Source organism: Montipora capricornis, chromosome 6 (assembly GCF_036669925.1).
Source record: "Montipora capricornis isolate CH-2021 chromosome 6, ASM3666992v2, whole genome shotgun sequence".
Lineage (NCBI taxonomy): Eukaryota > Metazoa > Cnidaria > Anthozoa > Scleractinia > Acroporidae > Montipora > Montipora capricornis.
In genome coordinates, this window is record NC_090888.1 from 43,474,679 (window position 1) to 43,492,178 (window position 17,500).

General features: G+C 40.1%; 1 protein-coding gene across 1 annotated transcript; it reads right to left on the minus strand.

Annotated features, from left to right (window-relative positions):
* Window positions 1–3,353: 3,353 nt before the first annotated feature.
* On the minus strand, window positions 3,354–5,719 carry LOC138050541 (BTB/POZ domain-containing protein 6-like). The gene has a single exon (XM_068896864.1). The coding sequence runs from the start codon at window positions 5,623–5,625 to the stop codon at window positions 4,285–4,287; it is 1,341 nt and encodes a 446-aa protein (XP_068752965.1). The 5' UTR covers window positions 5,626–5,719; the 3' UTR covers window positions 3,354–4,284.
* Window positions 5,720–17,500: the final 11,781 nt, after the last annotated feature.

Sequence of the window (17,500 nt, forward strand, 5' to 3'; positions counted from 1 at the left end):
CCATATCCTTCACAAAATATAACAAGAGATGGACTGTTATCTCCATTAACTTCGTCAGCCTGACAGGCATAATTAGTATCAAATTGATAGGCAGCGTACATATACGTAAGTCGGAAAAACTGCTATTGAGATGTTTGAGACCGTCCAAAAATGGTTTGATTCACCGAAGCCTGATCAACAATCATTGAGAAGATAGCAGACCACTCTCTGGCTGGTCTTGGCGATGTAAAGTGCTCACACTGCAGCCACTTGCCTCGACCATGATCTGACTGAAACTAATAGCAGGCTACTGCAGGCTCTGCTAACGTAGATGCAGACTCTCTCTAGAAAGCATGAATCACGTCATAAATGACAACTTAACCCTGAGCTGTTTGATAGGCTTTACCAGACATTTTCTCATCAAGTACTGATTTGGTTACCAAAGCGCTCAATGCTCAGCTATCAAAGTTTACCTCATGACGACCGGATCCCAAGTCTGCTTTTATGGATGCCTTTACTAGGTAACATGCAAATGAATATTATTATACACTCCCTCCTATTGAGGATTGCAGGCCGCTCTCTGGCTGGTCTTAAAGCTGTGAAGCGCCTTGACTAGATAACACTACAAATGGTGAATGCCTTAATTAACGAGGTTACTCAAGGTGAACTTGCGATAAATGTGACTATAACATAGATCACTTCTCCTTTGAAATGTATCGTACAAATGGAATTCGCAAGGTTCAAGCTCAGCGAACAGGTGCCATGCAAACGGGCTGGCTGCGAGCGTTTCTTTTCATCAAGTTAATCTACAATTCTATACACGGCACTCATGTAAAGCAGGTTTTTATTTTGTCATTTAATATTATAGTTACATTTATTGAACATTTAGAGCAATTTTGAATAATGTAGTTGTAGTCGTTGTATGATTTGTAATAATTCTGGTAATTAATTAGGTTTTTATAGTTGTGACTGATGAGTTTACCGTGTATAAATAAAGTTATCCAATCCAATCCAATCCAATCCAACTAATGCGAATGCCCACAAGAGGTCATTCTATGTGAATTTTCCATTAACGTGACAATTACATAGTTCACTTCTCCTTTCATACGTATTTTACAAACTCTAATAAGAGAATTTCCGTCCAACGACAAAAGGTCGATGTCAGCTAAAGGAGGGTTCAAAAGCTAAAATATCACAACTGGATACGAAGAGCTTTCCAAACGGCGGACACACGTGTTCACTAATTCGGTGTCAAAAAACACCATAAAAAGGTCATTGTAGACTAAATAGACACAAGTACCTCCAACAAAGAAACGACTGACCGACCCACCCACCATCACAAGAGACGGGGCGATGGGAAACTAAACATTTTATTGGGATGGCCTATGTCCAGAAATGCCCCAAATTAGATGCACGCTGATTTCAATAAGCGTCACGAAGTGTCCCCTTGGTCTTCTCGCCAACTTCAACATCACTCGTGTCTCGGAAATTAATGTCACAAAGTGTCCCCCAAATGTTGCTGTTTAAGTAAAGATTAACTGCTGTATTTATCAAACCTAAAAATAACGCTAACCTTTACTCTTACCTTGTTGGAAATAGATGTAGTAAGCCTTGGACTTAAAGGGACACTTCGTGTCGGATGTCAAAATTGGGCGTGCATATAATTAGGTGCATTTCTGGACATAAGGGATGGCCTGAGAAAAAATCAAAATGTGAATGATCTCGTTCTCAGAGATAAAGAGGAAGGAAGTACGTTAATAAAACTCTTTTTTGACCTTGAAATGACAAAGTTTCCTAGCGATCTGTCACATCACGAGCTAGTACGTCTGTGATTTCTAATTTTAGCGCGATTCCTATTCGCTGGGTTTTGACAATTACTCTGACATAACTTTCCTTTCCGTTTGCTTGCCGAGGATTTGCTTGTTTTTTCTTTTAAAACTCGTGCAATTCAAGAAAAATTCATTGATCAACTCAGTGGTGAATTCCTCAGTAAATTTCACTTGAAGAACCGAAATTGCAGTCATCGCTTCGTTATTCATGGGATATCGGGTTTTTGCGTGAAAATTACGGTGGAATTCACTAGTTAGGCAATTAATTTTTGTATAGGAGAAGGTGAAGAAATGATTTAATTAAGCAGTACCCAGAAACACAACTCAACTCCGGAGCTATAGGTCCCGGTTCCGGCCCTGGCCGGGAACGTTAATTGTGTTGTATTCGTGGGCAATAATACACTTTACTCACACGGTGCCTCTTTCCACCCATGTGTATAAATGGGAACCGGCGAATTTAATGCTGGGGGTAACCCTGCGATGGACTCGCATCCCATCCAGGGGGGAGTAGAAATACTCCTAGTCGCTTCATGGTACTGAAACCGGGATAATCTCCGGCCTGATGGGCCAATTGGCTCATATGCAGACTTTACCTTACCTTGTAAACTTCGGCGCGTTTTTTTCTAACACTCTCCCTGTCCTCCTGCATTCGTAATCCGTCTCTTCTTTGATTTTAAAGTTACTTGAAGAATTGTTTTAGGTTTGTGAAGGATAGCTTATTGTCATTCAGTATTCCAATACGGTCTTAACCAAGTTCTATTTTAAAAAGCGATTATATCGGAACTTGCAATAGATACCCTGATTAATAAACATGTTTTCGAGCAGTTTGGTTGGTCGAGATTAAGCTAGATTAGTTCGTTTTTACACTGAATTTGGTCTAGAGAGCAAATATCACCAACTGGACATTTCTTTCCGAACAACAACCTTTTATTGGCTTCATTGCTGCATCATGCCCACCGGAAAACTTAGAGTTTTGTCATATTCACAGTTCCACCTTCTATCTATATTTTCGGCGTCGTATTTTTCAGTTTCATTAAGTTATTCCGCCACTTTTATTATTGAAGTGGTCGAGATACCAGGGTATAGGCAGTTTTTTTTACGTTGATGATAGTTTTGCATGACCTTAAGCGAACCGAGGCAGCCACTAAAGAAAACTACGACGTCATCACGACAGATTTCGCCTTACGCAGGCTTCTCAGTCAACGGGGATTGCTACACAAGTCATTACCCGCTTTGGTGTTGTGAATGAAAGCACTTTAAAGCCATCGCAGATAAAAGATATGGTGGGTGTTTTAGCCTGACACGAGGTAATGTTCATAGAAAACTGATTGGACAAATTAGGTTTTCGAATAATGGTGTCTACCAAGACCAGAATGGTTCTAGCACCTTTTTCCTGTGAGACAAATTTGACAATTAGAGAGCAAAAAAAATCTGAACAGAATAATAGGGCGATTTGACAATGCATTCTGCTCTTAATGTCTAAATTTATTGCACCGTAACGAAGTTCAGTAATAGTTGGAACACTGATGAGGTTGATAAGTTGAAGTTGGATGAATTTTATTTACCCCTTTAACTTTTCTCTGCTTGAAGCTCAGTACATCCACTGATCTTATGATTCGTATCTACAGCGAAATACTCTAACTTTGCTGGGAACTAGGCAGGTGCATTATCTTACAAGATAAGGAAATTAGGAATTTTTCATTCAACAAACCAAGACAGGAAATTGATTTAGTGGATAACTGTGCTTGTAATACAAGACGTGCACGGGCGGATCTGGGGGAGGGTGCAGGGGCAGCGCACCTTTCCCCTAACATGACCGACTGTTTTTTAATACAACTGCCATTCTGCCAAAAAAAAATACATCACCAGTCAGCTATGCCATTCCTTAGTAGTGCACCCCCTCCTGAGAAAAATCCTGGATCCGCCCCTAGCGTGATTGGCAGCATAAGTAGGTTCTAGAAAAAGCAAATACCCAACTTTTGTACAACCTATAAGTGAATTGGTGATAGCTGTGAATACATCGGAGAAATAAACGGATGAGTTAAACTTATTGATTATAATTTATTAAAGATATAATCACCTCCACTAGCAGCTAGAGAAAGAATTTAAAACAACTTTGAATGAAGAAATTCAAATTTCTTTTGAAAGCTTATTTTCTTCAATCATGAATTAAGTGTCGAAACTCCTTTTTTAAAAATTAAGTTTGAGTACTTGCATTATTTAACCCACGTAGCCCTCTCATAGGCTTTTTAAGAGCAAGTTGTCGGTTTTTTACAAACAGGCCGAATAATATAATGAACAATGTGATTCAGGGTACTTACTATACACGTCACAATGTGTCACAAGTCTGCGAATTTCATGTATTACCTTAGGGTCAGACTTGTGGCAATTGTGTACATTTTTGCTAATGATTGATAGTTTGAAAACGCTGTTTTATGACTGTCAGATGTAGCGGAACAAGCAATTTAAAAAAATCTTACAAAGAAAACAAAAATCGGGGAAATTTCCCACGGGAAGGATATGTTCCGTTATAGTCCGCTGCACTTTCCTTAAATGTAAACTGCACGCCAGACACGTCAACCACAGAAAGGCAGTTCTCTCCCTTGCCAGAGGAGGGCCCAGAAATTTCTGCTTCGATTTGATAATAGGTCTTTTTCTTCCCATCAAGTGGCGTGTCAAAAACAATTTCAAACCCAAAGTAAATACCAACTTTGTATTCCATTTGCTTTGACCTAAAGCTATCCGTCTTGGTTTTAACGGTGGACTGGCTGTGAAGATCCTTGATCACTAATTTAACGTGATAGTCGTTGTTCATACTGCCAAATAAAGACATTCCATGCAACTTGATGTTGTTATTCACGCTAAAAATAAGACAGTCCTTTAACCTTGAGCTGTAACGCCAACACTGACTTTCATTTACGTGGTTAAATCTATCACAAGTGCGAAACACAGCTGAGGATAAACCTGACCGCTTTGTCTCAGGAAATCCCACTGGGGTGGTCCCCAATGCTGAATTGAAGAACTTAACGAGGTTGATTACTTCGTCTTGAGTTAGGATTTTTTTATCAAGGACGACGGTTGCAAATTCTTGTTGTTTCATCAAGGGAAAGCGGATTTTTTTAACTACTGCTTCCCCAAGAATCCCTCTTTTTGCTTCACCATTCGCTTCTAAGCCTTGCATTTTGCATTGGTTTGTCGCCCACAAGTGAACAGCTTTAAACAGGTCGATTTCTTTCATGGTAAGTGTGTCTCTTGAGATGATTGCCTCAAGAAAGGAGCGTTGAATTGTCACAAATCTATCTGACGTCACGACTTCTTCCGACTCTGTGTCGATCACTTTCCAACATCGATCTACCAAGGCTTTGTCGTCGTACTTTTCAGCCAATGGAAGGATGCTGAGGACATTTGATGGATGTAAATTACTTTGCACATATTCGCTGCATTTATCAACCAGGGAAGGCAGCATGTATTTCTTCGCCAAATAAAAGACCTCCATAACATTGCTTCCGCTTAAATTCACTTCATCGCTGTACATGAAACGAAACAGCTCTAGCAGACTGTTGTATTCACAGTCAGGCAGTTCAATGCAGCCACTAGTTTCCGCTAGCTCACCGTAAAACATGGCTTCAAACACAGGACTACTAATCGACAACACAAACTTGTGAGCTGGAATAACTTGCTTACTTTCACTTTCGTAATCGCTGTTAGATTTACGAACCACAAACTTCACATCGCTGAAAAGGTCGTTGTTCAGCATAAACATGGTTCGTTCTCGGATTGTGGGCCTCTTTGTTTGCCAGTTTTCTGGGGAAGACATCTTCGTCTTGATAGGGAATTTACAAATAATTTCGATACTTCGTTTCCTCTTTTGTGTCCGTGAAGCCGATACTTAGCAGCGTGAAGGGTGTACAGAAATTTCAGCTGAGACACACGTCACGCTAGTACCATGCCTCTTGTAGACTGCTGGCAGTCTGTTTTTACTGGGTTGCCAAACCCAGTCGGAAAATGGGTAGATTTCCGTTTTAGTATTTTTTTCCGTGTCGGTAAAAGTCTTGCCTGTCGCTCCCCTGCTAAGTGGTGTCTTTGTGCATAGAGTCTTCTTTGCGTATTTTGTGAGGTTTGAGGGGGCTAGGGTAATGCGTAGCTTGCTCTGCACAATTAACCTGAAATGGCGTCGGAAGTCATTGTAACGCGAATGGCGTTTTAGTACATCTTTAAAGAAAATATACCCATATGGAACTCAAGAATGGAACGTCAAGACAGGCGGTGAAACATAAAGATCTGGAATCTTAAAAGCGACGAGTAATGGACTTCGACAGCGTGAATCTTTCGCCCGTCGAGCCGAAATCAAAATGAGCTGTACTTTTAATATTTCGCCAAGGTGGTGTTACGTACAACACTGAAACCAAATGGAAATTTCTCTGGTATCTTACGGGTGCAACAAAGACAGAGAAGGAATCGAACACCACAAGTAGATCTGTGATCTCTGTTGTGTCTCACATTGTTTACTGAAGTCGCATCTATTTAAAGTTTGCCCGTTTGTCTGGCAAGTAACATTCATTTTGTATTCAACTCTGCAAAAGTTAAAAAAAAACTGGAAATGTGACAGTGAAAAATTATTTGAATGAAAGCTTGTTGTCTCTTTTGTGCTTTATTATGTACGGTGAAGGTTCTTTCGAAAAGGGTTTGATGTGAAATGTCAGAAATTTATTTAATTGCATATGCTTTGTGATTGTGTGTTTCGCTTGCACTTACGCAACTGAAATAGGAAGGGTTTTTTGCCTCTTATAGCAAGTATTTTGCTTTTTTCGATAAATTTTTCGCTGGAAAATATTTCTGTGAAATTTCCAGCTTTTGTAAATTTATCATGTTGTGTAATTTTCGAGCTTAGTAAATTTGCATACATGTGTTGAAATGTGATACGGGGAGAATTTTTGTGGTAGCGCATAAGTCACGAAAATAAACAGGTCTGTTGGAAGCGTGCTTGAGTTTCAACAAAATGACCCTCAAAGTCGGCAAAAGATTGTGACGCTGATGAATAATAAAGTAGCCGCTATTACTAAAACGATGGAATTATCTGGTGATAAATAACCTTGTCTTGGAGAGTAAATTTTTGATTTTCCAAAAACAATGGTCAACCTCTGAGAGTTGGGCGATTGTGATCTTTGTGTTGAATTCGCACATTTCTTGTCAAAATTTGGGAGTTAGGTATCATCGAGTTGGACTTCGAGTTCGAGTTCGAGTTGGACTTCGAGTTGGACTTCGAGTTAGACTTCGAGTTGGACTTCGAGTTGGACTTCGAGTTAGACTTCGAGTTGGACTTCGAGTTGGACCTCGAGTTGGACTTCGAGTTGCGCTTCGAGTTAATAATTAAAACGCAAGTATATAATTGATAATAATGATTATTATTATTTATTATTAATGTTAATAAGCAAAGAGATGTATAAGCTGGGCGAAGAACAGGAACAGGAATTCGGGGCAATATTGGGATTTTTCATTTTTTTTTTTCATGTGGTTTAAGTAGTAAAATTGCTGACACATTAAAATATAAAGCAGGGATATAGGTTTTCAACAATGTGTGGTACCTTTTGTCACATTCTTTTTCCATTTCCGGCATTCTTTAATTTATAGCCCACACTTTTATGAAAAGTAGGTCACGTGATGGTCTACCTGTAAAGGGCCTGTTAAAATTTAAACACAAAAATTGCTTTCAAAATAATACTGTCGAGAAAAAAAAAAATTAACACGTTATTTGCCGGAGAAATAATCCATCGAGTTTGGACTCGAAGATGGTGTTGGTGACCTTAACACGCTTTGTATGACAGACCACAACAACGGCCCTCTTCTGGGCGCTTCATATCCAAAAGTGGGAGAAGGATTTATCGGAAAAAGAAGGTGTTTGAAAGCTCTCCTATTGACCAGATCGACTGTCTATGTTGAGCGCCTCAGTGTGTTCTCTTGGTTTTCGTGCGCTTACTAGTGAAGGCATACAGTGCATCAATTTTCTTATGTAAACACGCAGTTGACATGTTTAATGAATTTTTGTTTTCTTTGGGCGATTTTGGATAAATCTGCCTGCCCCGCACTACGGCGTCTTTGATATTTTTGGTCCACTGACAAATTTTTCCAAATTTTGCTCGCCGCGTGACTAGGAAAAGCTTCAATTTTGACCCAATTTAAAACAAAACAAATAAAATTCGTACTAGGGCAACCCCCTCCCTATAGACAACCCTATCTAAAAATCTAAACCTACCGCAGCCGCAGAACATTTCCTGTCATCTCCTAACCACACACTGCCAACGACATGCAATTAATACCCATCGAAAAATTCTCTTCCATCCGAGACTCTATCCGTAAGGCCACAGAAGTTTTATTTTGTAATCCAAAAAGGCAGAACAATTGATCCCGATGGTCTGAACATCCACGAAGAATCAGACTGTTCAGTTCTATGCTATGTGATTATTTTTTAATATAAGCTTATCTACACTGTGTTTCACTGTGTTTCCGGAACATATTTCGAAAATATGCTACATATGCTTGAAATATGCTTATTGTACCTGAAGAAGCCTGGTTTGGCCAGCCGAAATATCGATATACCTTCAAAAAAATCAACCCACCTTGTGTCGCTTTTTGCTTTTATATTCCCCATTTTATATATGAAGCCGATTAGATCACTATTGTTTTAACATATACCAGCAGCATCATCGTTCCGGCCCGGGAGGGGGGGGGGGGGGCACTCCCATATGGAACAGATGGGCATGCTCGTCGGAAATTTTGAATTTAACCCCTAAAGGAGACCATGTGGGCGTGGCTCAAGCTTTTTGTGAACCCTGAAGGAGACAAATTTTGACCCCTAAAAACAAGTTAAAAAGAAAATTTGAATTTCTGTTTTGTTGAATTCTGTGTTTATTTGCGGAACCCGAAACGAGACCTTACAATATTCGCGATTTGCCCGGAACACCCTAAGCGAGACCAAAATCCAAAATTTACACCCCTAAGCGAGACGACGAGCATCCCCGTCTGTTTCATATGGGAGTCTCCCCCCCCCCCCCCCCCCGGGCGTTCCGGTTGCTCACTCTAATTTCTCGGACTTACGCATAAGCAATTAAGTTACTTCCTTCAGTTTCTGCTAAATTACCCTTTTGATCCATGATGAAAAGAAGACTTACGTTGTATCGCCACACACCTCCTCTGGCGACGAAGTTATCTCTATTGTTGCTGTTGTTTCCTCGCTGAAAACGGGCATGTTTCAGGGTTAATTTGCATTCGAAAATAAAGTCTTCATAAACTAAATTCAACCTACCGTTCCATTGCCAATTCCACGATGGCCAGCAACAAGACCAACCAGGCTGATGACGAGACCTCGTATCATACCACATGGGGACCTCGTATCAAACCCCCTTATGCCTTGAAAACACGTGTAACACAAGACGACCACTTGGACATCGTCACAGTCACGCATCACGCATCCTCGATTTACGGGGCCTAGGACCGTACTGAAGACCTCGGGCACCTAAGCCTCAAAATATTTCCTTACAATGCTAGGCCAAAGTTGAGATGCAAGGTATCTTTATGTGCCACTTGCACTTTCTTAACAGAAATGGACACTGCTTCGATTCAAATCCTTTCTCTTCATGAGAGATCGTTGGTTAGCATCATGGATCATGGTTAGCATTTACATTTCAAGGAAAAATATTCCTTGTCATACTATCGTTGGTTTGTGCCCTCCCATAAGCAAAAGCGGTCCTTCGAAAAATGTAAGTATCTCGGCGGGCTCTGGTTTTGCGGGACCTACCCTACCCTACCCCTCTATTTCTTTTTGGGGGGAGGGGAGTTTATTTTTAAAGTCAACTTTAACTCGAACTCCAACTCGAAGCGCAACTCGAAGTCCAACTCGAAGTTCAACTCGAAGTCCAACTCGAAGTCCAACTCGAAGTCCAACTCGAACTCGAACTCGAAGTCCAACTCGATGGTTCGGGATTCCCTCAAAATTTATAACAATTGAAAGAAAAATAAAACTAACAAAAACAAAAACCCGGTATCTAAGCATCATTTAACACAGATGCTTCACTGTTTCGCGAGTAAACATGCCACGGTAACTTGATCGCTGCGCCCGCTGAATTCGATGTGCAATTTACTCGGTGCAGCGAAAAGTACAATTACAACAACACAACTAAAATCTCCCAAAATGTTTTTCGCTGATGGTAACTTTTTATATTCGTGGTTCAAAATTAATGTTGTTTTCATGTCGTAAATAGGCCACTTGCACTAAGAGGTCACGTGACCAATGCTTCCCTTAAACAGTGAGTTGTAATCTTGCTGTTGCCAAAAATTGACAGAACACATAAAAATTATCTTACACGCGAAATTTGAGAGGAAACGCATTTAAGTGAGATATTTTATGGTACTTTGATTTTTCAACAAAGTAGCATGATTTTCTTGGCCGCCACGTTGGAGGGCATACTCTTGCCCTCCAACATGGCGGCCAAAACTACTTTTGCTTATATCTTGTTAAATGTTTAATAGTTGAGTTCAGGTGTGCCATAAACGTTACCACATCATCTTTTCAACATTTTCCTTGAAGTTCAAGTGCAAAATTTGTGTCAGAAAGCGGTAATAATCAAGTTTTGGTCACGTGACCAGTTACGGACTTTCTCATTTTAAGCAAATGGTGCGGGTTTGAAAAACCAAGTCACTATTATTTTGTTTAAGAGATGACCCACTAATAGTGTTTCGAAGGCAAAATCATGTAACTTTCATCTTCTTAAAAACGATGTCGCATGACCTCTTAGTGCAAGTGGCCTATTTTGTTACCGATGGCAAAATATTTTATTCTCGATCGACCGTCCTGAAACTTCCTTCTGCTCTTCTTAAAAACTGTGTATCCATATTCATTTACTTTTGCATCAATAATTGTTTTGCATAAAGCAAGCTAACAAAATCTGTATCTTGCTTGGTTCGCATTTGATAGCATTAAGATATAATTTTCGGTCCTATGCTTCTGTTACTGAGTGATATATTTCTTAGGTCGCCCATCCAGTTAATAACCCTGCCGGATAGGGCTAGACTTCACCTTTCAAGTTTTGTTTACAAAGCTGTGAGATGCTGTCAGTGCACGCTTACACTTGTGATAGAAAGAAATTGCATGATCAACAAGTCAGCCCAGAAGCCAATGTTTCTCGATTCCCTTTTATTTTCTTCAATCTCTCTGGGTTCAGTACTTTGCTAGTAACCACATGTCTTCTCAAGGGGCTATTTATCTAAGACTTCTACCATGGCGCTACAATGATAGACAATACCAAAACAATATCGTGTACTGTTAGTCATACATATTACGCAAAGACAACTGTCAATATGTCATCCCAGAAGACAATGTTTTTCACTTCCCATTTATTTTCTTCAATCTTTCTGGGTTCAGTACTTTGCTAGTAACCACATCTCTTCTCAGGCTATTTACCCAAGACTTCTACCATGGCGCTACAATGATAGACAATACCAAAACAATATCGTGCACTGTTAGAGCTATATATTACGCAAGGACAACTTGAATCTCCTGGAAGAAAACACACAGCTCCGTTGACATTATGGAATAAATCGCTGTGTTACTTCACTACCACACGTAAGCAATGCGTGTCAATTTTTTTAAAGAGGACAGGAATTTCTTCTTTCTGACAAATGATTAATTAATAGGCCGGTAGCCAGGTTTTTAACCTCAGAAAAGGATCTGTTTCGTCGTACGAACGTGTGAGGATTTGTGAGCCATAGGGACTTTGCTGGTATGACTTCTGGGTGAGCCCTTAAATGGTCTTTAATGACCCCCCAACTTGAAAAAAGTTGCCTGGAACGCTGCACGTACCACAGGCAACCCAGTGTACCCTCACGGAGGGTCTAGTTCTCTCGTAATTCAGTACGGGTTATGAAGCGAGACGTTTTGGCTAAAGGGGAATGGTACGGCCATACCACCCTTGTTCTCTCCACGGCCAACGGCATACCGCCCTTTCGAGTTTGCGATGACTAAGCGCTCGTCCTAGTGACCCTTAGAGAAAAAATCAGCTGCCAGCAGACTATGCCTCTTGTGATGCATGGATGCTTTCTGATGAACAGTCCATTTATTGTCATGTGATTGCTATGCTGTGAAACGTGAAGAGATTATTAAGTCCATAATTAAACCGAGACAAGAGTAAAAAATGAGCATCTAGCTGATTAAAATTACTACTGAACAACAGAAATAACGGACGTCAAAATACTGATAGAAAGCGCTTTACAGACTATCAGGTTTCCCAAGTTGTCAATGCTCTGACAAAACCGCCATGATGGAATCAGTAAACTTATTTACATCCCTATATTATTCGAAATTACAGAAAATTTTCAGAAAAGAAATAAGACAATTAAAGTGAGATGCTACGCGCGAGTGAGCAGTAAAGCAGTGCGTGGAGGTTTCCTTTTGCGTATTGCGTATAAAGGTGTGGACAATATAAATTGATTAATCGATTCTGCCAATCTGAGAGGGTTTGGCTCTGAAAGCTGCCAGCTGGTAATACTATTGATCCCATATGAAAAGGACGGCGGTGCTCGTCGGAAACTTGAAAAGAACCCCTAAGAGGTATGTGGGCGTGGCATAATTTTTTTTTTCACACCGGCCTAAGACAAAATGAGACAAAATTAAAAAGTAGTCAATTATCAAATGCATCCTGTCAGGATTTCTAGGCACAATACACTAAAGAGTACCGCTAAAGCTCCCGCTGTGGACCTTTTGAGGCTAAACACCCTAAGAGGTACCAAAACCGCTTTTTTCTCCAAAAAGGTACGACGAGCACCCCCACCAATTTTTTATGGGACTGCCCCCCCCCCCCCCCCACGCCTTCCCCCATCAACTTCCATCCCACTACTCGAAAGGTAATAAGAAAGAGTTTTAAAAGCGTTTTACACCTCACTAGGACAGGCTTCGATTAAAAATAACATTTCAAATAATTTTGTTTTGCATGAGGAACTTGATTGAGTTTGCATGAATTTCGCTTGTATTCCGTTTACAATCATTTGGTGAAAGAAGTCTCCATAGCCAAATTGAAGGTCAAACACATCTTTCTAGGCATTTAAAGGTAATACATAGTAATGAAATTGAACGGTAACTCTTGGCCAAAGTGGGGTCTTCATTTTGTGAACAGAACAGATCAAACTTCTACTGATCAGGAAATTTCCCAATGACAGTGTTAGGTTGAGAAGAGGGAAGAGGGATCGCATAATGTTAGACGCAGTTTCCTTTCACGATCTGCCGGGGATGTTGTCGGCACTAATGGCTTGGTTCACCTCGATATAACTTACCACTTTTATTACCTCTGATGTTGTGATTTTAATTTCAATGAAATGATCATCAAGCATTACAGATACCCCTTGAGGGGATTTAATAGCTAGTATCACTAGTTTACCTAAATAATAGAAAAGCTGCCAAGGGGAAGGAAGATGTTCAAGTATGCTTGCAGTAATTTAACGATGGTTCGTGCGTGGAATTGAAGGGAGATTTTAATAGGTCTTGAGCAGGGACTGTACAAAACATGGACCCCCCCCCCCCCCCCCCCTTCCCCACCCAAAACTGGACCCCACTTGAGAAAAGAAAAACAGTGGTTAGAGGATACGAGTATTTACGTCTTGACTTGGTTTAATAAGCGCCAAGTACTATGCTTCATGTTACTGAATGAAATTATGTACTTGAGTAAGCTCTGAATCATGGGTAAGTTTAAGGACGGTACCTACTATTGTTATTGCGCATAGGTTCTGCACATCTCGAGATACTGGGTCTCCTGTGGGTGGTAGGATATTCCTATCGTTTGCGGGGACTCTGCGCTAAAGAGAATTCCCTCTACTAAGCTCTTGGGTGTCCACATGGATCAACACCTCGCATGGCACAAACACGTGGATTCTCTATTAAGTTCGTCATATGGGACTCTATCCGTTCTGCGTAAGCTCAATAACCTTGCGCCCTTCCACGTCAGGAAGCATCTCGCAGAGAGCTTAGTTCTCTCACACCTGAACTATGCCTGCACGGCATTTTATCCCTAGCCTGTTTATCAAGAAAAGCGTCTCCAACGCCTACAGAATGCGTGCGCTGGCTTTGTTACAAGAAAATTTGCATGTCTCGAGGATATTATTAAGTTCAATTGGTTACCAGTTAAAGAAAACGTTGAATTCACTATTCTCAAGCTCGCTCATAAATCATTATACGACAAAAATAGCTTTCCTGAGTATCTAAAACTGAGTCTGCATCAAGTAACTGCTTATAATTTAAGATCATCAACAGCACCCGTATTCTCCATTCCTAAAGAATCAGGAACCTTCCAGCACTCGTCGACAACGCTGTTTAATAGACTGCCGATAGTAATAAGGAAAATTTCAGATCATAAAGTTTTTTGCCGCAGTGCTAAGAAACATTTGTTTGCTAAGCATCAGTCTTGAATTCACATAATTATTATTGATTATTTTAATACTTATTGATAAGTTACATTTGTTAATTTATTATTGTTATTACACTTTTAATTATATTGTAGGTTTCTTAGCTTAGTATTTTTACAGAAGAAGAGCCTCTTAATTATTGGATTCTGTAATAAACCATTATTATTATTATTATTATTATTATTATTATTATTATTATTATTATTATTATATTAACACAGAGATATTTTTGCGCGGATTAAAAATATGCGGAGAAAAGCAGAATTTAGTAAGTGCTCTTTGTATCCAAACAAAAATTGGGACTTATCGTGCATTTTTTAGAGACAATTAAGGTTCGATTTGGATAAGAACGCCTTACATTGCTTTGTATTTTAAAGCTTTCTAACAATATAACAGAGATATTTTTGCGCGGATTAAAAATATGCGGAGAAAAGCAGAATTTAGTAAGTGCTCTTTGTATCCAAACAAAAATTGGGACTTATCGTGCATTTTTTAGAGACAATTAAGGTTCGATTTGCATAAGAACGCCATACATTGCTTTATATTTTAAAGCTTTCTAACAATATAACACTTGTTAAGATCTTCCGGACATTCATAACCCGCGCAAAAATACCTTTGAATTCAGTAAGCAACGTCGTTAAGTTGTGGTCAAAATAACTACACATCGTTTCTGAGGAAATAGTAAAGGGAATCAAGTAACTTTGGCATCGACCATGTTTATCATTTCCGAGTTCAGTTAAACTTGTTTTTTACAGCAAGCAAAAGTACTGTAATACGGAACGAGAAAGACTTGTGAATCACCAAATTCGGCTTCACAGTGGTCAACACTAACTAACAGCCTGATTCAGTGTTCGTCCTTTGAGATGCCTTTCACGCACCACAAAAGTTCACAAAAGTCAAGCTCTCCCTGGTAGCCTGAGTATCAGGCTTTCCTTAGGAGAGGGAAAGGAAAGCCTAACACTGAGTCTTTTAATTGAGCCTTCAACCCCCATAAATGAATTTTTCCGCGTTTTGCATAATTAGCGGAAAAATATGCTCTCGTCGTTATGAACTATCAAAGGATTCGGTAAGAGTATTTAAGAAGGTGTTTTATGTAGATTAGTCATCTTGGTGTTCTCGCTGGAGGTACTTACTCTTGCTTGAAATTTCCTTGAAATTTGCTTTCTCCTTTTTTTCGTGACTCATGGGCGACGAGGATTCTTGATCATCTCTATCTATTCCTTCCGACTTGCATGCCATTTTGGAGGCCCAGAAGAACGTTATCTGATCCGCAGTAAACACCCAGATTCAGGGCTTACAAAGCAGACGGACTTGGCGTCACAAATAGCTTCGGAGGTGCAACCAGAAACCTACGTCTTCAAGAAGAAAGGGAATGAGCAGTTCAACTTCAACCGCAAGGTGATCAAGAGGAGTTCTGCCGCGGTGAAAGCTTTGGAGAGTAGGAACGTTGGCAAGGCGAAGGAGGAGTTGAATAAAGGTATTTCCTTGCTTAATAACAGACAGAAGATAGTTGAATTAGCGGATAAATCCGAATTTGGTTGGGCCACGGTTCAAGAATACGTATGTGATGATTTGGCCGACGATGAAGCAGACGCCTCAAAAATGAAAAATGCCGAGAAAAGAGCCGCAGCCAGGTTTAAATCTCTTCAAGAGAAAAAGAAGAAATCTAGCACCAAATTTTCCTTTTCCGCGCCTTCGCCGAATAGCGCTTCCAGATTTGGTGGTGCGTCCGGTTCTTTTCCTCCTGCTGGTAGTTATTTTCGTCCCCAATGTCGATACTCGGCGGAAACATTTTGAGAGGCTCCCATTTGTGTTTTCGATGTGGAAAAAGAGGTCACTGGGTCAGTTCTTGCCCCTCCAAAGATAAACTCTTCTCGTCAGGATCAAAATCATAACTTTTTGGTTTTTGATCAGTGTGAATTTGAGCAGTCCGAACAGGGCATCGAAGATCCTTCTTGTATTCAAGGAAAGTTGCGCGCAAATTTCCTGTTTTGGCGTGATGTGGTTAGAGCTTCGGAGTTTGTTCTTGACATTATGCAGAATGGTTACAAAATTCTTTTTCGGGAATCGCCCTTACCATATTCGATTAAGAATCGATCTTCTGCTTTGCATCAGAGAAGTTTTGTTCAGGGAGCGATTTCAGAGTTGTTAATCCGTGGTTGTATAAGAGAGATGCCGGTTTACCCTCAGTTTTGCAATCCATTACATGTCGCTGTCCAGCCGTCAGGCAAACTATGACTTATTTTGGATTTATCTCATCTTAACAAATTTATCGTTAAGAAGTCTGCCAAGTACGAAGACTGGAAAACAGTTCTTCAAATGTTTCTTTCGGGGATGTCTGTTTTTCGTTTGATCTCAAGTCAGCCTATCACCACATCGATATCTGTGAGGAGCACAGGAAATTATTGTCGTTTAAGTGGCCTCCTTCTGATGGAGATATGAAATTTTACGAATTTAAGGTTTTGCCTTTTGGTTTGACTTCAGCTCCTTATGTCTTCACCAAAGTTCCTCAATTGATTAAATACTGGAGAGGTCGGGTGATCTTATTTTAATTTATCTCGATGACGGTATTGGAGGCGATATGTTTGTAGAGCGGTCCAGAATTCTCAGCGATTAAGTTCGTCATGATCTTGCTTCGTCTGGTTTCACAGTTAACGACGACAAATTAATTTGGGAACCTACTCAGAGGTTAGTTTTCCTGGTATCTATTTTTAGATTTTGGCTAAGGTTTAATTCAAATTCCTGAGTTTCGCATACATAAGCTCAAATCTTCCCTCGTTTCTTGTCTCCAAAATAACCAAATTTTAGCCAGAGATCTTGCTTCAGTTACAGGGCAAATTATTTCCATGGCTTGTGCAGTAGGCAATATTACCAGGTTGTTTACAAGAAACTGCTATGCAGCGATTGAATGCAGATCCTTTTGGGATCAGCCCTTGCACGTCTCCCCTGAGGTTCGTTATGAACTGTCCTTTTGGTTGAACAGTATTGACTCTATTAATGGTAAGGTTATGTCCCCCAAATCAAGCACAGACGGTGTTGTTTACTCCGATGCCAGTGACTCTGGTTTTGGTGGTTATTTCGTGCAGTGTGGCTTGGATTTAGTGTCAGGTGTTTGGTCCCACAAGGAAATGCGGACTAGCTCTACTTTGAGAGAGATTTTGGCAGTTAAGTTTGTTCTGCTTTCTTTGGTAAACCAGCTTTCAGGTTTAACCGTTAAATGCTTTACGGACAATCAAAATGTACCC

Excerpts from the sequence above, each read along its gene's own strand:
- LOC138050541 (XM_068896864.1), bottom strand. The coding sequence starts at position 5,625 with ATGTCTTCCCCAGAAAACTGGCAAACAAAGAGGCCCACAATCCGAGAA.